We start from the raw sequence: 22117 nt of genomic DNA, 5'->3' as shown, positions 1-22117 counted from the left end.
ATATATATATATATATATATTATATATATATATCACATAAATGTTGTGTGTTCAAAAGCATGAAGAAAATAAATATAAGAAAGGGAACAGCACTGAAGGGATGACGTATTTTTGTAGGCTAAAACCTGGAAACAATTTTAGCACTTCCAGTTCCATTGTCCTGAAGGTATTGGGTTGTTTGAATGTTTTTTTTGTTAAATGGGTCTGTGGTTAACACAAGCTCAAGATATTTCCACGTTTTATTCTACAACATAAAATACATCAGTAATACCCCTTAGTGATTTACTTGTCTTGAAAAAGGTGATTACTTACAAAGGTTGTTGGGAACATTAAACATTAAACAGGAAAACTCATCTGCTCACTAGTTCCCTTTTACTGCCTCATTGTGTTTATAATCCCACTATTTTAAATAGCAAACTATTTTAACCCAAATAGAGACAGAAAGAGTTTAATGGTGGTAACATTGAAGTCATGCTACCGTGGTGTAGTTTGTATATAGTCTACATTTAGCTTTGTACGCAATTGTATTTACGCTTTAAAATTCTTAAACATTGTGTTAATTTGTGATTATAACAATTAAGGAACAAAACATAATCATAAACTACAGTGGCCCAGTTGTGCACAACACAACAAAATTTAAAAAGCAAACATAAGTTCACAACACATAAATCCAAAACACAACGGAAATGAGCCACAACACAATGAAAAATGTATAACACAACCGAAATAAAGCCGCAACACAAAGGAAATGCTCCCGACCACAAGAGGGCTCTCAGAGCGCGGTAAAGTTAGTTTTCCTTGCCATTGTTCTGTAGACCTTATGCACCAGAGAAACGAGGGCGCCGCCATCTTTAGAATATTGTTTTTTAACTTCCGTTTTTGCGGTCGCTCTGTATATTTCTATGGCATTGCTGTCCAGGAGTAATTAGCTTTTCAAGTGGATTTACTTAATGTAAAGTTAACGAAAGTTATCATGAGGACTGTAATGTTTAAAGCAGATGACTTAACAAATGTCAGTCGACCGGGAAGATTTTAAAACGAGCCGTTCATTAATAAACACGCAAAATCGCTGTGAAAACACAGACCGGAAGTCAAAAGACAATGAGCGCAGCGCTGAAAAGGGGCGGGGCTACATAAGGTCTATAGAGTCTGCAGTCTTAAGATATCAATACCACAATTAGTTTTAACAGTATGTAACCATTGTATATCGACATAAAATATTACTTCAAAATCACCTACATGAATTATAGCTGCCTATACTCGAGAATGCTTTGACCCGCTTCCACAGCGGATGATCCCCAAGGGAACGTCTGGCAATTCCACCAAGTGGTTAAAACGTATAATTTATTATAATATAATTTGATAAATAAAACCATTTGGTGAATTGCAGAATTACAGGAAGGTATTGGCACAATTTCACCTGTAGTAAGTCAGTCTGGGGTGCGTTTCCCAAAAGCATCGTTAGCCAACTATGTTCGCAAGTTCCGTCGTTATCAGCATAGTTCAACGAGTCAGTGTTTCCCGAAACCATCATTCTAATGAACATTCGCAAACAGCATCGCAAAGTTGTGTGGTTGGAATGACAGCTTTTGACCTGTGGTTAGAAGCATAGTTTCTTGTTTGCATGACATGTGGACTTAATAAATCCTTTTCTTGAGCAAAATAAGCAAGCTGACATTCAGTATAATCTGTATCTTTTATTTAGAAGACATACAAATGTCATTTACCTCTTTAGTTTGTCAAGAGATTTAAAGGACCGTTTTTGAAGAGTGTGCATATGCGAACGTGCTCTACCACTTAAGAACGAGCCTATTATTGAATCTGGAAATAAAGCAAAATGAGAGAAAAATGAGACACAGTCCTCAGATGCCATGTTCGTAATTTATAGCAAAACATCTAGCATTAATTAGATCTCAAACAGATTCTTTAAAGAAAGTTAATACTCCACCACCTGCGTGACATCATTAACCAACGTGGTTGAACGAACAATTTGAGACGGTTTCGGGAAACAGTCGTGACTAGCTAGTTGATTTCTTCAACAATGCATAATATTATGGTAGTGAACTACCTTTACCGCGCTCTGATAGCCCTCTGGTGGTCGGGAGCATTTCTGTTGTGTTGCGGCCCGGTTGCGGCTCAGTTTTGTTGTGTTGTGGCTTATTTCCGTTGTGTTGTAGCATGTTTCCGTTGTGTTCTGGATTCATTTCGTTGTGTTGTGAACATGTTGTGCACTACTGTACTGGGCCACCCCAATACACTTTTGTTGGTCACAGAAGCTTATTTTCTGCAAGAATCCAAAAAGCCTATTTTTGTTTCAGATCAGCCTACAAAATTAAATCATCACTGCAGCGCTCTAATACAATAGCATTTTTAATATTATATTACAAAATGTACAAACATATGATATGCTGACTTTTGCAAAACATATCACCCATCAATTCAGACAAGTTAATAATGGGAGTTTCATGAAACCTCTCAAGGAGAAACAAGAAGGCTTAGACATAAATCCCTGAGTCCAAGGGGTCGTACTTGTACTGAGAACTTCTGGTGCCAGTGGCCCACAAGTCTAGGCGTACTTGATCGATTTTGTCCACTCACATCTAGCGATACACACACATACACAATTACACAGATGGTGTAACACACTCACCCACACATTCAATTCTGCTAGTCCATATCTCATGTGTCATTATAGCTGAGCAAGGAGGTAAAACAATCTGTCTTAATGCCTGGGGCTTAAGCTTGCTGGGAGATAAATTGACTTTTTAAAAAGTACTGAAGTGGAAAGCGTTAGTGTGGAAGTCCGAATTTTTTTAGCCAGCCAGAAAGTATTGGTATTGTTTTAAAGTTGTCTGTATTTATTACATCCATAAAGATGACAAATGAAAGGTATGCAAGTAGAAATGTACACATCTATGATTCAAAATTTCATGACATTTCTGCTACATTATGTACATTAACTAATAATAAATTGTTAGAATGTTTAATGCAATTAATTTGATTATAGCATCGATTCTCTGTCAGTGTCAGCCATTGCTTTGCAGAAAAAGAAACTCGAAAGTAGACAGTCTGATTAAAAGAAAATTAAATTCAATATTAATTAATTTAAATATTTTAGAAATGTTTTTATGTTAGGGGAGTTTCAAATGAGAAATACACTTATATTGTTATCTGAATACAATAAAAATCTAGATTATTATTTGAAAAAAAAAATCAAAGCATAAACATGCACAATACTATTTAACATTCACTGAGGCTGTACTAAAAACAAACCTCAAGGTTCTTTTGAAAAGGAACGATAACCTTGAGACAGGAAGATAAAGGACAGAGAGAGAAAGAGAATTATGCACCATGTGGTTGTTTGTGGTGCCCAGCTGAGAACATTAAAACACTAATAAGACACAATTCAAATACACCATCACACCTGCAGACATTTCCCCAGATTTACAGATATTAGCTTAAAGTCACAAGGATTTGCTTTGTTTAGTCTGTGTTTAAGGGGATTAAAGAGAGAGAAACTATAAGGAAGGAACAACATAAAGATACGAAATTAATCATTTATACCAAACAGATCATCTCAGTGAAGTCAACAGCATTAAATTTGCTTTAATAGCTTAAAGAATAATTCAATTCTCTCTTGCAAGAGCATTAGCATTGTACCACAGGAGGACAGACTTAATGAAGAGAGCAATGGGCTCAGATGAACCCTAGATAGGACAACAGAGAGGTTTCTAATTACATTAGCAGTATCTCTCTCTCGCTCTCTGGGTGCGTGTGTGTGTCTATTTGTGTACCGAGGTGAGACCAAAAGAAAGCGAGCGAAGGAGATCTAGTTGCATTATAGGTTGACAACAGCCCTTGTCCATTCACCTGTGGGAAACTTCTGACCTTCAGTGCACACATCATAACAGAGACCCGTCACAACATAGATGCAACCATACAAACCCTCATCATGGATCTGATGGGACACAATACTGCACCACTGTATTCATCAGCAATCACCTGGTTGTGCTCGACTCTTCAATGACACAGCGAGAGGCTTCATGCTGGCAGGACACAGAGGGATCTGAAGGAGCCAGAGCAGGTCAGTAAGATGAATAATGTAGAAAAAGAGTGACCTACACTGTAAAAATAAAAGGTGCCTGGAGGAACCTTTTGGGGTTCTTCACTTTGCCACACCGGCGGAACCGTCTGTAGATCCTCTAGGCACCCTTTAAAAAGGGCCGGTTCTCTGAGGAACCACACAGGTTTCCTGAGGAACTCTTATATTAGGCACTGTGTGGAACCACTGTGGGTGCCTCCAGGAACCAAATTTCATTTTTTTTTTAAATATTTAATTTCATGTTATTACTATGGTTACCTTTGACTTCTATTATAATAAACAAATTGAACCAAATACAAAATAAGAATTGTTTATTACATATTTGATATTCATTTTTATACATACACTTCCATGCACATGGGGAAAAAAGCTAACTACAGATTAATATCAATGACTACACAAAAAAATAGTATAATACATAAGCAACATGAATAATCAACCATGTATATACAATAGATAAACAAGAAAAGACATCTCAACAAAATGCATGGAAACACATATGTTCCACTAAATAAAACAATGTAAAAAAATTACATTTGAACTAATTAAAAATGTCCATCTTTACTTAACTTTAAAACATTTGTGTTTCAGTCCGATGGTTAGTCTGACATCACTGTTTCCAAGTCCAAAAGCTCTATCAGATGCCAAAAACAAACAACAGTGCTAATATACACTCATTGTGCTGTAACCTTTATCTCTATACTGAAATCTCTGATGGTTAGTTATTCAGCTATTTTGAATCATAAAATGTTGAAGTCTGGGATGCCGTTAGACTGGAGACTGTAATACACTATGGCTTTTGAAAAGCTTAAATGTGTGACTTGAATCAACAGTGTTCATAAATGGTTGTTGAGTATTCTCATGAAACAAGATAGAGGAAGTAGAGGCTTCGACCCGGAAACAGAGTTAAGGTGCAGTAAAATGATCTGTTGTTCTGTGAATGTTCACTGGTGAATTCAGTCATTTCAATATGAATTCACACGATCAGCAATTTCGTTTGTGGTCAAAAATGTCACTATGGGACCAAGTTGGTGTGAGGTACTTAACGAGTTAGAAAAGTGAAAAGGTACAGCATCGTTTTCCGTTTGTTTTTCCTCTTTTCTGGTGGATGGTCCAGGCACTTCGATGATTTTCAGGTCTACAGGAGGATTTTTATTCTTGATCAAACTTGTATTTCAGCTTACTGAGATCCCTGCAAAGTACAAAATGTACTGTTAGTAAGGTTATTAAACTGATAGTTGTGAAATTTTAATAATTTCCTCAGCCTTGTGACGTTCCAGACCTGTTTGACTTTCTGTCTGTGGAACCCAAAAGCAGATCTCAGGCATAATGCAACCCCAGTCACCGATCGCTGACACTGCATGAAACACAAGCAGAAAACAATTGTGTAAATCATTCATGAAACCATTCTTATGCACACTTGTCTAGTTCAATTCAATGCAACACTTTATGTAAAAATGGTTAAGCTCCAAAAATGTCCCAGAAAAGATCCTAAAAATAATCAATGAGTTCACAACTCATGTGTTATGGGTTGTGTTGCAAGTCTTCTGAAGCCTAATAGCTTTTTCCTATTTATTTATTTTTTTGTCGAAAAAGACTAAACTTGAAGTTATAATTCAGAGTTAAAATGTCTATAGCATTTTTTGTGAATCAAACCTGTGATATTATTTTTCTGAGTAACATGAATGAGATTTGAGATCATGAGAAAAGATTTTCAGAGAGTAACTGATTAAAAAACACAAGTACACAGTCAAACAATACAATTTCACACAGAGAAAGTTCATAGTAATAAAGTACTTGCATGTGGTGCAGGTAACTTACTGTAATTCAATGTTGCCACTGAAATGTTCAGATTATTTTAGAAATGTAATGGTTGTTCTGGGGAAACAAAAGAACAAAGCTGATTATTCACAACATAATATTTATTGACCAGTAAATGGCTTTAAAATGGTATTTGAGAGAATGAGGGCACCTGTAGTAAAGTTAGGCTAAACAAAAACAGACCAAACTATAACCTGTTTTTGTTATTCATAACAAACGCCAAGAATCAGAGAATTTTCTAAATTAGTTAGGCTATATCAGCAATTTGAAGACACAGTTGTACAAAATATGTTGAATTGAATGACTAAATCAATGTAAGACAATAAGTCAATAATTTCCATTTGTTCATTAGATCAACGTAGTTAGCATCGCGGCTAAAACCTTCATACCAGATACTGTGCAATAAACGAGTGGTAAACACTGTAAAAACGTAGTAATGTATAATAAATTTAGTTTAGATATATGTGTGTGTTTGAATAGTGAGTAGACTCTGTATTTATATTTATTTGGCGAGTTTACAAACCTTGTAATGGAGAGCCGAACAAACGGCGGAAGCTTTGATGAGAGGAGCCGTTACTTTCTGATGACGATCAGCTGAGCTCTGTTGCGCGCGAGCAGCGCGAGGATCACTGAAGCGACGACAGCAGAGGAATAGCAGCAGTTTCGTGACAGAATAATACTTTTCTCCTCCTGCTTCTTCTTCTTCATATAATATTATTATTATTTAGTGTTGTTGTTTAAGGTTTAAATGACTTAATAAAATAGGCCTATACTAAATATATGTAAGCTACCCAAGTGAAAAAGACTATAGTTACTGTTAAATGTATTAAAAATGCATTAAAGTATATTTGTATTGTAGGTCTACTAAAAACACACTCAAGTACATTTTTAATACATTTAATAGTACATCTTTTTCACCTGGGTATGTATACTGAATCAAACTTGCCTATAATAATAATAATAATAATAAAAATGCATTAAAGTAGGCTATATTTGTATTGTAGGTCTACTAAAAACACACTCAAGTACATTTTTAATACATTTAATAGTACGTCTTTTTCACCTGGGTATGTATTCTGAATCAAACTTAAGTAGCCTATAATAATAATAATAATAATAATAGAATAATAATCTAATTCGGGCCTCACTGAACCATTGGGTTCCTCCAGATGCTGGCTTTAACATAAGAGATCTTCCAGGAACCACTTGAATGTTAAAAGATCTTCCAATAACCCTTTTATCGCATTCAGGTTCCTCTATTTTCCCCCAAAGCACTTCGAGGTCTCATGGTAATGAAAAGGTGACTCCAGAACCTCTGAAGTAAATACAAAGTGCTTAAAGGATCCCATAAGTTCCAGCAAGAACCTCAAAGATTGTCAATGCTCCTCCAGTAACCCTACTATAGGAAAAAGAGCTTTGAGGCACCAAAATTACATTTTGAAGTTCCTTGAGTATCCGACAGGATACTTGAGGCTCCTTTAGTTTTTACAGTGTAGGAACACAGACAGCAGAGTGTTGATGAATTCTAGCTATTGAATTTTCTGTTAAGAGTTTATAACATGAGGCAAACTTGTATTCATTTTGGGGGTGCTTGGATTCTAATAGTGTGAGATCCTTGTATTCTGATATTGAACAATTAAAATAATACAGTGTGGAATGAGTTCCTTAAAAATACACTACTGTTCAAAAGTTTGGAATCACTAAGACATATTTATGTATTTGAAGGAAACTGGTGTGTTATTTTAAATTAATCGAAAACCGAAAAAGTGGTAATGTTTTACAATTTTATATATGTCAATATTACTTTTAAAGCATTTATTACAGTTATATACAACTTAAAATTAATTTATTTATATTGGAATTCATCGAATGTTCAAAATACACCTTATTTTTCACATATTTTACATTGTTGCAGCACCTGTGTGTGGGTTTTTTTTTTTCTGTGTATTTTTCAGCTGTTTAAGTACACTTGCATTTCTTGCAAGTCATGTCAAATTTAAAAATGGTTAAAAAATTTGTAGTCTATTATTTTAAGAGAGGAAGGCTCTTATATATCAATATACAAACTGGATCAAAGCAGAATAGAACAAGTCAAGATGAGAATGGCCCAGATGCACATCAACAAGAGGACAAGCACATCGGACTCTCTAATTTGAGAAAGAGACCCCTGACTGGAGCTCAGCTGGCAGCCTCATTGAACAGACATTCTGCAGACCAGCTTATCTGCATTAGTGAAGAGAAGGCCTTTTAGAGAAAATACAACATCTGACACTGACAAATAAAAATAAAAGGGTAGAATATGCGAAAGAACTGGATGGTAAAATCAACTAATCATATTTGAGGGACACGTTTACAGCTTATTTCAAGTTTAGGCTTACAACCAAGGTGCTTCTACATCAGTGTTATTCTCCTATCATTTCCCACTGATTTTAGAGATAACTTATGGGTAGGGTTAGGTTTAGGACAACATTTTTGGACAGAAATGTTGTTCCACAATCAACAAAATGTTTTGACCCTGAAATGTGTCTTAACTCAAAAACGTGCAAGGAAATACACTCTCAGAAAAAAAGGTACAAAAGCTGTCGCTGTGGCGGTACCTTTTCAAACGGTACACTATGTACCTTTGAGGGACTAATATGTACTCTTTAGGTACAAAAGTGTACCTTTTGAAAAGGTACCGCCACAGCGACAGCTTTTGTATTTTTTTTTCTGATTAAATTTTCATACAGGAATGTTGTATGATAAAGGATAAAGAAAATATGTTGTTTCAGGAATGTCTAATTCAGCAAAATCACAACACAGCATATAGAAAGAGTCATCAGCTATCATTTTAAATGTCTTTACTTTCATTTGGATCGATTACATTTTATTAAATTTTATAGTGATTCCAAACTTTTGAACAGTATATTTGTGACTTGTATTCTGTATACAACCTCCAACCTCACAACTACCCATGAAATTCTTCTAAAACCAACCTTGCCTAACACATAAAAGTCAATATAAATAAAGTGGGAACTGTGTTACTGTCTCAGGGCATTTGCTGTTGAAGAATAAGTTACGTTTTATAGGTGTAAAACGTTGCAGGCTGTTCCAGGCAAGCATGCTGATATGGTAGTTAACGCTTCACCTTGTTTGACTCAAAGAATTCTTCTGCAAATATATCTGGCAGTTCTCCCAGCGTGTTCCTGGAGAGGAGATTCTGGCAGTTCAGAATGATGCAACAGATCTTGAGAGACATGTTTGTAGATCCAGAGCTTCTGGCTGAACTTAATGAGGAGCAGAGGCATATTCTTTTCTACAAAATACGTCAGGAGCAGGTGCGACGATGGACGGAGTGTGAGAGCAAAGAGGGTAGCTGGGAAAGTCCCCTGACCAAGGAGAGAGACGGTGGGTCCGGCAAGGAAATCTTTCCCTATACATAATCAGATTAAGTTCGATGTTTCCGGGTCCAAACACTCTATCAGATCCCAAAAACAAACAAAAAACGGTAAACGCTGTACTGGAAAATTGTGATTCTAATATATATACATAACGAAATTTCAGTTACAGTGATGCATTTTTTATGAATCGTTAAAACACTGGTGTCCGGGACAGTCCTGAGTCCTGGTTTTAAAGCTTATCTTGAATGTGTGCTATTCTCAATTGAAATGGAGTAGAGGTTTGGACCGATAACAGTATTCACTACCTCACAACTTAACAGGTGGATAGTTTTGTTATATTTGATCATATTTCATAATATCATCATAATTTGTTTTCAATATACTTTGTCTTCATATCCTTAGTGCAAAAGGCAATTTCAGTTTGTACTGTGACATGGCCCAAAAAAAAGATTTTATTTTATTTTACTTTAAATATTTGTATGTGAAATGTATTAGCAAACTCTGAAATCAACTGTGCATCAAATCTCCTTTATTTGTGTGTTGCTGCCTATGTAAAGTGTTGCAGATCTGTCACTTGTGAAGTTGTATGATTGTTAGGATGGTCCCTGGAAGTCAGCTGCCTCTGTAGGCCATAGGCAGCGAGGCAGCCAGCACAAAATGACTCTTTGGTTAAAGGGTTATTTCACCCAAAAATGAAAATGTTGTTTTGAAATCCGATATGACTTCCATTCTTCTTCGGAACACAAATGAAAATATTTTGAATAGAATTTTTTCACCATTATCCATCCTTTGAAAGTCCACACAACCGTATATCCTATAACCGTATATTATAAAACAAGCGGTTTAATCAAGTCTTCTGAAATGACACCTGTTTTTCATATAAAGAGAGTCTTTTTTATCATATAAACAGATTTCATTTAGGCTTTTTCATTTACATATAACATTGATCAACAGCATTTTCATCTTTGGCTGAACTGTCTTTTGAAAGAGTTCATCTCGGCTGGTTTTCACATCTGCCTTTATCGCTGTTTCCAGAAAACAGGAAGAGTGTTCAGTGGCTGCAGGGCAAAGATGGTGAGGTGTGGGTCTGGGTTATGGGGGACGCCCCTGGAGACAAACCATACCAGGTGATTGTCAAAGAGCTGATGGAGGAGAGAGCCAGGCGACAGGCTCAGCTAGAAGCCCAGGAGCTGTGGTGAGGATTGTGAGCAATTGCATGTTTGTCTGTATCTTTTGACTAGATTAGAAACTGATTTCATGTCCAAAGAAAACATAAAACAAAATCTTTTGCAGTAGATATTTAGCAATTAGGCATCATGCTTCCGGATGCAACATGGAAACAAAGTTTATTTTGTTTATACAGAAATGATTCTGAAAAAGATTTTGCACCTAATTTTTTGGCTTTTTCCAAGGCGGAAAAAAGAAGAAGAAATAAAGCAAAAGTTCAGAGATGCCATTGCAAAGGAAAAAGCACGTTTAGTTGCAGGAAAGTGGAAGGAAGAAGCCGAGGACAGAAAGGCAGCCAAACAGGAAGAGGAAGGTATACGAGAAAAACTAAAGGTGATTGATCAACAAACCCCTCAAACTTCTAACTGTGCTGCCAAATGAGAATGCGCCAATTGGCTTCAGCAAGGCGAAAATGGTTGCCAGCGTTCCACAAGGATCCAAACTATCTGCTAGAGAGTCAGGGGACTAACTTAGCAGTGGGAGTCACAAAACAATCCAAGTGATCAATTACTTGTAGGAGACCTGCACTGATGTACACCTTTAGGGCCCAACATTCGTTTGGTGGATGTTGTTTTCCACCAATCTCTCTGTAAATTATTTAGGTAAGTGTGTGGAACGACTGCAGAGGTTGGCCCTCTGTACTTCTATTCTCTGTATTTCCCTTTGAAAGACAGAGAACAATGAGGAAAACAACCAGGCAATCAATACTCAATCTGAAACCAACAGGAGGGCAACTTGCTGCATCAACAACAAAAACTAGGGCTGAGTGCTTTTCTAGTTCTCCAGAACAGTCCATGTATGTACTTTTGTTTGTCATGTTAGTCTTAGTTGCTTCCCACTTTAAAGGGCTAAATGAAACAGAGCTGAGGCTGTTTTTGGTTGACGTTGTGAAAAGTAGAAGTCGTGTTATAGTGTAAAAGGGTCAATGACAAGTAAGAGTGCTTAGGGAAACGAAAATGATGCCTATTGATCTTTATAAGTCTTCTGCACTTTAATCTGTAGCCTACTCTTAAAAATAAAGGTTCCAAAGGGTGTTTTTCACAGCGGTGCGAGAGAACCTTTCAGTGAACAGTACTTAAAATAATGTTTTTCTTACATTCTAATAATCTAAAGATTTTTTTTCCACTATAAAGAACCTTTTGTGCTTTGAAAAGGTTCTGTGGTTGTTAAAGGTTCTTCATTGTGTTAACATCGATGCCAATAAAGAACCTTTATTTTTAAGAGTGCATTTGTTTACTTTATATATTTTTTATGTAGAGTGCATTTGTTTACTTTATATATTTTTTATGTATTGTTTTATTGTATTTAAATGTTCAGAGCTCTTTTTGTTATAAGAAAAAAATTATTAAATCGTGATAGTACTTTATACCGTTACAATGCGACGGCCATTGTCGTGATTTGAAAATTTGATACCATCACATGCCTGTCTATTGTATAAATGAGATGTAATAAGATGATGTCATTGACCCAAAATCTAGATGCTTGATAATTCTATAACCCAAAAAGCATGTCAACTTAGTAAGAACGAGAAATTGTTTGGCTGCAAGAAAGTGAGGGGAGAAGTCAATTAATTTTAAATAGAAGATTACATCCTAAAGGCATCTTTAATACTGCAAGATTGGTTATACAGAAGTTGCACTGATTGCATTATCTTTTCAAAGAGGAAGAAAAAGAAAACGGAAGAACGTAGGAGGAGTCGGGGCAGACAAAGGTGGAGGCACGACCATTTTTCAAATTATTACACTGCAGATTCCCAAAGAGGCCTTGATGGTTATCCTTGATTTGTGGCCTGGTAATGAGACCTTCTAAAGAAACTTGTCAAATATTAAAGAGCTCATTTATCATAGCCCACATATCATCCCTCTTACTGGAAAGTGCTGAGTCATTAAACTTTGAAGTGTTTCTCTCACAATACTCCTTAAGAAATCCTTTAAAAGACTGTCGAGGCACGACAGAAAAGTGGAGAAATGTAAAAAGAAAAGGGTAGTTATCTAGCTTTTAGTTAGATGTGCTTCAGCTATATGAAAAGGCACTTTAATATAGAGTAACTATGTCAACAAACTCAAAGAAAAAAACTCTGTACTAAACAGAATGAACAATGTTAACTGCACTCAAGTTTTTGGACTCTAGTGGTCTAGTCAAGGGGTGTCTGTTTTCCGATAACGCCTCATTGGTAATTACCTTATGTCAATAATTACACAGCTTAAGTATCTCAAACAACCATGCTCCACATGTTATAGTGTCCTCGAGGATTAATTATTCAACCAAATGATTTCCATTGCAACACAGCTAATGAGCCACTGGTGCTAATTCATTAGTGCTGCAAGACTTAGAACAACACATACTGAGGCTAAGTAAGGACTGAGGTGCATATGATTTGACAACACACTCTCTCTCTCTGTCTCACAAAAAAACTTTCTATATTACTCTTACACAGAAACAAGAGGAAGAGGAGAGGCAGAGGGAAGAGGAGGAGATACGACGTGCAGAGGAAAAAAGAGCAAAGGAGCTATATATGTCCCTTGAGCATGAACAAAAAAAAAATGAACAACGTGACAAAGAGTGGGAGGAACAATGTGAGTGAAGATGGTATTTCTTCATATGCATTTTCATCTGTCAAACCCTTTTTCTGTTTATTATTTATGTTTCTTCTCAACATCTACAAAATTTGAATCTCTTTACCTCTCTAAGCTTCAGCCTGTTGTGTAAATGTGAAAAAGAAAAAAGATAGACTGATAGATAGACTGTTTTGTAACATAATAGCTGGTTTCTACCTGGTAATTAAGTTAAAATAAGTTAAATAAATAAGCTACCATGTTTAAAAAAAAAACAGTTGATCTCATTTGGTAAAACCAACTATTAGCTAGTTTGTTGCTTACCTTAGACCAGCTAGAAACCAGCTACCATGTTTCAAAGGACACTGGATTTTGTATCCAGTATATCTGTCCTTTCTAATCTAACCATCTATTCTTTCTTCTTCATCCTCTTTAGTACGTCGCTCCAAAGCAGCTGATGAGGAGATGACAAGGAAGGCTCGCTGGGCAAGAGATGAGTATAAGCGTCAGTCACTACGGGCCATAGAGAAAGGCCACGTGGCTGGCCTGAGTGGCCACTTCCAGAAACAATCCCACCGGAGACACAGTACTTTCATTGAACCATCTGCTAGTCCTGTCTCAAGCAATGAAGTCAAACCCAGGCCCGGCATTCAACGGGCAGAACCTCCTTTGTACCGCCGCAGACAAAGCCGCAGGCATAGTACAACCACAACACAACCACTGATGGACAGGTAACCACTCTGTAGAGAAATAACAGTATGTTACATTAAATATAGATTATACTATACTTTATGCACCATATTAAGAACTGTGTAGTTCTGTAAATTAGCGCTCTCCTTTCCCATTAGCCCTGCATGGTTGCGGACACCACGACCCAGTTCCAGGGAGTTGGTTATTCTCTGGTTTACTGAAGAGCAGAAACCAAAACAGGCGGGACATGAACGGAACGGCAATACTATCGCCCCATGGTTCCATGGTAAGATTTCTTAATGACCTCTCTGGTGTCTCCGGTTATACGATACATTCAAATCCATTATCACCTGATAAACTGTATGGAACAGGAATAGCTTGCCAATGTTAACATTAATTGCAGAACATGGCTGAAGATTACTGTGCCGTAAGCAAGTGGGAAACATGAGTAGTTTTAGCAACCCAGACAGATGCTAGCACCACTCAAGCAGATAACAGAGCTCTGCCCTTTTACCCTCTTGTACACACTGTCACCCAGATCCACAAGGAGAGAGAAATGGAGTATGGAATATGCTGCCTTGTTTTGAAACCAGAAACTGGCCGACCAACAGATGGAGAGCAGTTGTGTCTGCGTCTACTTGTACACGGACAGACAGTAGAGAGAAATTGAGGGGAGTGCTCAATAATTCAAAGGTTTTGCTAGGCTAATTACTGGCGTTGTGAGTCCCGCAGCTTTGTCATGTTTGATTGGGTTACAGTGTGTGACTCCTGGTTAAATGACAAGAGAGCAGATTATTAGGCTTGTGAGTGTCGGAAATTCCAACGGAATGTGGGCCGCACTTCAGTCTGTGTGATTCTGAATAGATGCATATCTAGATAAGAGATCCAATGCACACTCATTCATACCCTTACTGACACACATACACAAGCCATGGAGTAGATTTACACCAACACTGCTGGTACAGATACATGGAAAAACATTCTTTCTACCTGGCACCTGGTGACTCTATTACAGAGATAACAAGATTACAACGGAAACAATGCTGAAATACCTAAACAACTCCTCTTTAAAAGTCATTACCTTTGTGAAAAAGACATGTGCTCATTGAATGTGCATTTGTAGTGCACACATTAAATAAAAGGCCACTTAAAAAAATAGTACGCTTTCATGGCTGTTTCTTAATACATTTAAGTACACATTTGAAAAGTGCAATTTGTAATTATGTCAAGTGAAAAGTTTTAACACATTTTAAATAATTGCTTTAATAATATTTTATCATGCCTTAAGAAGTACACTTAATTTGATGTGTTGACTAACATACTAAAGCACAAGTAGTAGGCTTTTGTGGTTATAGATTATATATTTTAACTGTATGTCATTTAATATTACATTTAACTTCATTACAAATGTGTAATTACAAATAAAAACATGACTAGAAAGTTTAAATTGAAATTGCATTCAATTTATTTTCCCATCAATGCTTTTCAGTACATTCGGCTGTACACTTTAACCATATTTCAAAGACAACAGAAGTAATGATGAAATTACATAAAGATGTAATACGTGAGTATGTCAAAAAAGCACTCTTAAATTCAACTAGCATTTAATATAAATTAAAATTATAATACATTTCAATTAATTGCAAATAACATGCAATTAAAACTCATTTATCAAGTATATTATTTCAAAGTATATTATTTCCATAATAAGTACTCTTTTTAAAAGTATGCTAAAGTGTATTTCTTTTTCACAAGGGTAAAGGATCACAAGCTAGTATCTTTGAGGTGCATGTGAATGTTTTGGGGAGTTTGAATTAGTGCACATAATTAACTCTTCACTGACAGTTGACTGGATTGTTTATCCTGAAGGTATCATTTCTCGAGAGGACTCAGAAAGACTGCTTATGAATTCTGCTATGGGCTCTTTCTTGGTACGGGTCAGTGAAAGGATATGGGGCTACACACTGTCCTATCGCACAGCCAGCGGTTTCAAGCATTTCCTTATCGATGCTTCTGGGGACTATTACAGCTTTCTGGGTGTGGACCAAAACCGTCATGCCACCCTTGCTGACCTTATTGACTTCCACAAGGTAAGAGAGCAGAATAGCAACTTTAGAAAGCTATTGTGAGACATAAGGGTAAATGGAATTTTACTTCAAGAATGCAAAAGATAAAAATAAAAAAAATGATTACACCAACCAAAAGAATAGAAAAATAAAATAGAATATAGAAAAATTATTTTCATATTATTTTATCAATCATAAATAGAGCCGGTGTCCCAATTCAGAGACTACATCCTTTGAAGGCAGAATTCGAAGGCAGACTGTATCAAAGCGGCGTGACAAAGGCTGTCCCAATTCGAAGGCTCCTTCAAATGCGGCCTCGAAATACATCCTTCGTTTCCTGGGCAATGAAGGATACAACAGATTGATCCTTTGCGACCTACACTTCCCCAGAATTCATTGCGTGTCTGTGACAACAGGACTTTTTTGAGAAATTCCCAGATTACACTTTTAAATGTAAGTTTTGGCTCTCAACTTACATGAATATGATACAAATGTAAAAAAAAAAATAATAATAATAATAACTTTAAAGTGGTTCAAATGTTGACACATCTTACTAAGATGCAATTTTATATAGTTTATTCTCTTAATTATGTACAGAAATGGACCAATGTAAACATATTTTGATAGGCTGTGAACCCTGTTTTTTTCTGACAGATGAATATAACTTTCAAAAAAAAAAAAGTCCATTACAAACGTTACTGCCCCTCGTTAATGGCAGCTGTTACAGTTGCTGCTATAGTGACGAACAATCCTCCATAGACTAGACCGTCCCATTTAACAATGCTCGGTTTGACCTTCACGGCCTTTGAAGGATGTAGCCTCTGAATAGAGTGGTGCAGGTATGACGTTACTTTGTACTGTAGGCCAACCGGCAGTTAGCATCCCACTGGTTCAATCGACAAAAACAGGATTATTCCATAGGCTTTTGGATTATCGCAAAAAAAACAAGCTCTGTGATCAACAAAAATGTATGATAGCCTACTTACACGTTTTGTCCATCAAGATAATTTTAACAGATGAACACAACTTTTATGAATTTTGAGGCCTAAATGCAGCTGCCAGAAGTGAAAAAACTTTGCCATTGTCAATAATTTGGCTTTTTTTTTTTAGGATTTTGACAAATGTTTGTTTGTACTGTGGTAAATTAATGTTTGACATTACATTCTGCGCATTTCATGTTTCTATTCAGCCCAAACAAACTTATACATAAACAAATGCCCTTTGATTTGCATACGGCATATTCAGAAAAATGTCCATTTCATAGCATGACTCTGTTTATGATAAGTTTAAAATGTTAAATGTAACATACTTATACATACTCTAAATCTATTAAATTCAGGAACACTGAATAACGTCTTCATCGAAAGACTGGGTGATTTATGAACTAGGCTATTATGTTGTGTAACATTTGGGGGAGCAGCATGCATTTTAACGAGAAAACATCCAGTCACAGATACGGACTATCCGACCCAATACGGCTCAATTTTTGTATGTATATTGCTCTGTGGAGCGGCAGAAGTGTCGTAGGCCATACTGGGTTACCCTTACGAAAATCAACCATGGTTTTATTATAGTGTAGTAACCATAGTTTTTTGGCAGATTGAGTACCATTTGTATAACCACAGTTTTACAACAAATACCATGGTTAAACTATGGTTAGTGTAGTAAAAATATGGTTAATTTTCGTAAGGGTAATACCATGATTTTCCAGTCAGGGGGAAAGGATTGTTTTCACTCACGCTGACTCCGCCCCAAGCCACGCCCTCAGCTATGACTAAACACCGACGATGGAAACGGAAGTGCAAAAACTCGTTTCATACCTGCACGCTAGAGTGATTTTTGATTTTCATGCAGGTAGCGCTGCTGGCGCAAGTTTGTACCTTCATCTCGCCATTTCCAACTCCTGATCTCTCCTCTTCATTTTTTGGGATAATTCACCAAAAACTTACAATTCTGTCATTTTTTACTCACCCACATGATGTTCCATGCCTTTCTTTCTTCTATAGGACACAAAAGATGTTTTGATGAATGAATTATGAATTAGGATGGATGAATTTGTTTTTTTAGATTCACAACTTGCGATGCCCCATTCGTGAATGACTGAACGAATCACTCTTTTAAATCGGTTCTTTTTTTTTATGAATCGAATAAAGGGTCTTTTTGTTTTGAAGCGTTCGAAACACCACATGCTGATGACACCTGCTATTCAAAATGTGTAAATACAATTTAAAAAAATGTGTAAAGTCAAGTATAATATGATTCATTTAATTGATTATGATGTCTGTAATTTGAGGTTTTATATTAATGTCCAGTGCATGTTTTATATGTTTTAGGAAGGACTTGACTAATAGGCTACACAAATTAGAATCCATTAACTATCACTCTCCCTTTTTTTGTACACACGTTTATATAAAATTAATTAAATTTCTTAACACTGAACCTATAATAGTATATAATAGTCAAATCATTTGGTGTCCAATGGCTTTAAGTAATCTCTGGTCAGTTTTGTAATTATTACAAAACTGACCAGAGATTACTTAAAGCCATTAGACACTGAATGATTTCACTACATCAATGCCATATAGTGACAAACCATCAGAAATCAAAAACTTTCGAAGCTTTGATTCTTGTTTGAAACATCAATGTTTTATTTCGAACAAAGCTTCAGCAGCGTTTCTAAAGCACCCATCACAACCAACTGTCATATGCGCGTTATAAGTTGTGAAGCCTATGTGACAGTCTGAAAAAGTTAAATATTAGTATTTTTCTTGCACACATCTATTGTTTAGGTTCGGAAGACATCAGCTGGGGACCTGCATGGGGTTGTTCCCATGCACTTGCTTGCTTTTATGATGGCTAGGCCTACTCATATAGATAGATAATTTTTCTAAAAATCATCTAAGAAAGTCATAAAGCCTACCTCTGGGACAGCATGATGGTGAGTAAATGATGGGAGAATGTTCATTTTTGCCTGGTGTAGCCTATCCCTCTGAATCACTTCGCAATTCAGTCTGAAACATTCAGAAAGGTCAATCATGCACTGAATCGTTTGCAAGCTGTTTGTCCTTGAACACAGAAAACAAAAAGTGGTGGAATGAAGTGACTAGTTACTTACAATCAAAATGAAATAAACTTGCAAAACCATTATTTCCCAGAAGAATGTTTTCACTGAAGAGAAGCCCTGATGCCCAGATACACGACAGCATGTGCAGGATTAAAGTTTGGTCAGTCTTAAAGTCTCTAATGTTAGATCTCTAAATGTGCTGTAACAACATCACAATATTTAAGAAATGGATTAGGAGTCAGAGCTGATTCCTGAGTTAAACACCTGATGTAATGTAACCTAATCTGCACTAAGGCAACTTTCAGTAAGAGCTTACCTTCACACATCTCTTCAGGATACCCAGTGGTGGTGTAGTCTACGTGATAAGCATATTATAGCCATATTATACCCACTAGGAAAGGCCAAGGATTTCCGTATACCCACTTAAAAAGCGTGAGGATATATAACAACTTCGTTTTGTCAGAACTTTCTCACTTTCATTCATAAATTCACCCAGTCTGTGTTTGCGAAGCGACACGGATCGAATTGCGGAATCCAGTCACAAATGGAGCTGTATAAAGCAGACCGTCACGGAATTTGGCCATTTTTGAATGAATAAATCAAAAGTAGGGCTGTACAATGAATCAAATCTCGATATGGACACGTGTCTGTGAATATTAAAGCTCAAAGAGACTGCAATTGTTCTACGCGCCTCTGGGAATGAGCGCTCAATGTGTAACGTTACTCTCACTCACATTGTGTTACACTCACACTGAAGCACGCGTGACGCTCGTGGTGTTTTCAGCGTTTCACTGTATTGAGACATGATGTAGGCGGTACACGCGAACTTCATCGCAGAGCTGCTATGAGAGTCACTTCACGAGAATTTCACCATTTCATTTGATAAAACTATTGTCATTCATTCGTATCATATACAGACAGAAACTGTAATGTCTTTACGACAACCTGTCAAAATAAAAGTTCGGTATAACTTGAGGAAATTATAACAACAATTACTATTGTACAGTAGAGTAGGCTACACTTCAAGTAGGCCTAATAATAATAATAATAATAATAGTTTATTAAAATACACAGAAACTCAAATTTCTACAACCCACCAAAATAAAAATTCGGTCTAACTCAAACAAATTATGAAAGAAATTGCACAGTAAATGTACTTTAAAATAATAATAATAATAATAATAATAATAATAATAATAATAATAATGAAATCTATTAAAATGTTATTTTAATGGAATATCACACAAGTTTGCATACATGTTTTAATTTAAACAGTAAACTTGCCAAAACAATAACACCATTTTATTTAAAAAAACACCATTTCTAAAAGTAAATTGTATTTGTGCCTATAATGTTTTAAATTGTTTTAATTTTAATAAAACCTGTGCTTCAGGAACCATATTCACATAACATCTAAGGCTAAATGTAGCTCTTAACTGGCTGAGTTAGATGGTGATTAACACTAAACAGTAGAAAATCAGTCCAGTCTCCCCAGCTGTAAATGTCATTGGCTGTTATAGTCTTGTGTTGCTTATTAGAAATTGATATGTTAATAACACTTGTCTTTCATAATGCTCTCATTTACATGTCGATGCATGCTGTATGCATTAGTGAGCGTGGTGCTTATGGGGTGACAGAGTGTATCACAGTATACTCGCTACAAAAAACTAGACTACACCACTGAGCATACCCTATGTAACCATGGATACATATTTCCCTGTCTGGAATGCTGTCAAAGTTGGAGTCACAAGCTGTGAAACCTCTGACATTAGTTACATGCAAATGCAGGCGACGTTGTACAACTGTCAAGCGTTCCCGCTTCACGCCTCTGCAATATGGTAAAAATACATTTAAAAACGCTGTAGAGAACCTGTCAACATATATATGAAAATTACAACAGGATTACCTCAGCTAGAAAAACAAGCAGAATTCAATAGCAATCACAGAATGAATACAAAAGCAACTCAGATTTATCCTGAAACATAGCAGTGCGGATAACAAGCCTGCCCTCACTATTTCAGGTCACATTTTTGAATAATAATAATGAATAATAAATTGAATAACACAGCATGCAATGATTTCAGCATATGATGATATCAGACATTTGTGTATAAGAAATGTTGTACTCTTGCTATCAGAGTGCACAGCACTCTGGATAATGGCAACATCTGTCGATTCTCAGGAGGAAGTCATCACAACCACAGGGAAAGAGCTGCTGCTGGAGGCCTGCATGCGGACTGGGCCCTCTGCCGACTTCGGAGGGCTTTTCCCATGACTCCGCACACGATAAAGACTTCAAAGGCGAATCTCTGCAGGGCTGTAGCAGGGTGTTCGTTGCATTTCAGAGAACATGTCAAAAATAAACAAGACTTCTGGTCCTCATGTTCTGCCTCTGATTTACAGTGCCTTATGATCGGGCCCCAGACTTTTTCTTTGCATTTTATGTGCTGATCTTAAAGCTGAGAGTACTATACTCTTGTTGGTAGCTGACAGCATTCTCGAATATTTCTCCATATGATCCTGGCAATTGAAAGAGTTGACACTAACTTGACATGTTGTGTTTTACATGGATTAGTGGTCTTTGTGGTTTTTTGTGATTATTATTGCATTCACAAGTCATATGCATTCATGTAGTGCACCTGCAAGTATAAATCTGAAACAGAACTATTGTTTTCTGTTCTTCAGAATGGGATGTGATGCAAATAGCTACATAACAACCATTGTGAGCACTGAAAGAGAAAGAAATCAAAAGAAAGTACCTTACTGTGACTGGGGAAGGTCTGATTTAACAACAACAGGAAAAGACAGTTTCCTCTGTCCTTCCTTTAGTCGTACTGTAGCTTTTTCCATGAGGGAGATAGTTGTTCTGTACCTTCCAGTGAAAGATATCAGGTCTTTTACACTTCTGACCCAGCAAAATATGTGCACATCACCCTACAGAGGGGCAATGGTCTTTTTTATTTGTTTTCAGTATGTTCCCACTCCATCTGCCCTGCCAGAGAAGCCCATAATGGGAGTTTTTATCAGGACTTATAGTCAAAGGTGTTCCATCTAATGTAGAGGTGGCTGTGAAAAGGCAAAATTACAGAGAACCCAGTCCTGCTTTATCACAAATTGAGCAAGACAATTGTGCTTGTGATTACTGTGCTATTAGTAATTTTGAAAGGGAAAATGCCACTGCTACTATATAGTAAAGATGCTTTAGTTGTTGG

General features: G+C 36.5%; 1 protein-coding gene and 1 long non-coding RNA gene across 3 annotated transcripts; one reads left to right on the top strand and one right to left on the bottom strand.

The window, feature by feature from the left end:
- Positions 1-3435: 3435 nt before the first annotated feature.
- sh2d4ba (SH2 domain containing 4Ba) lies at positions 3436-21286 on the top strand. 2 transcript variants are annotated; one of them, XM_081350418.1, is made up of 9 exons: positions 3437-4084; positions 9093-9310; positions 10339-10498; positions 10716-10863; positions 12968-13106; positions 13522-13816; positions 13934-14061; positions 15645-15865; positions 21088-21286. In XM_081350418.1, the coding sequence occupies exons 2-9, from the start codon at positions 9136-9138 to the stop codon at positions 21178-21180; spliced, it is 1359 nt and encodes a 452-aa protein (XP_081206544.1). In that variant the 5' UTR covers positions 3437-4084; positions 9093-9135; the 3' UTR covers positions 21181-21286. The 2 variants fall into 2 exon arrangements, with proteins under 2 accessions (XP_081206545.1, XP_081206544.1); XM_081350419.1 differs by lacking the exon at positions 9093-9310 and having other exon boundaries at positions 3436-4084.
- Positions 5188-5982, bottom strand: LOC308681693. Its single transcript, XR_014029054.1, has 3 exons — positions 5924-5982; positions 5385-5459; positions 5188-5294 (listed from the first exon to the last, which is right to left on the bottom strand). It is a non-coding gene; the product is annotated as an uncharacterized lncRNA (long non-coding RNA).
- Positions 21287-22117: the final 831 nt, after the last annotated feature.

This window comes from Scardinius erythrophthalmus (genome assembly GCF_964197995.2).
Source record: "Scardinius erythrophthalmus genome assembly, chromosome: 21".
NCBI classification, from domain to species: domain Eukaryota; kingdom Metazoa; phylum Chordata; class Actinopteri; order Cypriniformes; family Leuciscidae; genus Scardinius; species Scardinius erythrophthalmus.
This window is presented reverse-complemented; position numbering and strand designations above follow the sequence as displayed.

Coding starts and splice junctions, on each gene's coding strand:
- sh2d4ba (XM_081350418.1), top strand. CDS start 9,136: ATGATGCAACAGATCTTGAGAGACATGTTTGTAGATCCAGAGCTTCTG. Junction 9,311..10,338: donor CCTGACCAAGGAGAGAGACG/GTGGGTCCGGCA, acceptor CGCTGTTTCCAG/AAAACAGGAAGAGTGTTCAG. Junction 15,866..21,087: donor ACCTTATTGACTTCCACAAG/GTAAGAGAGCAG, acceptor GTCGATTCTCAG/GAGGAAGTCATCACAACCAC.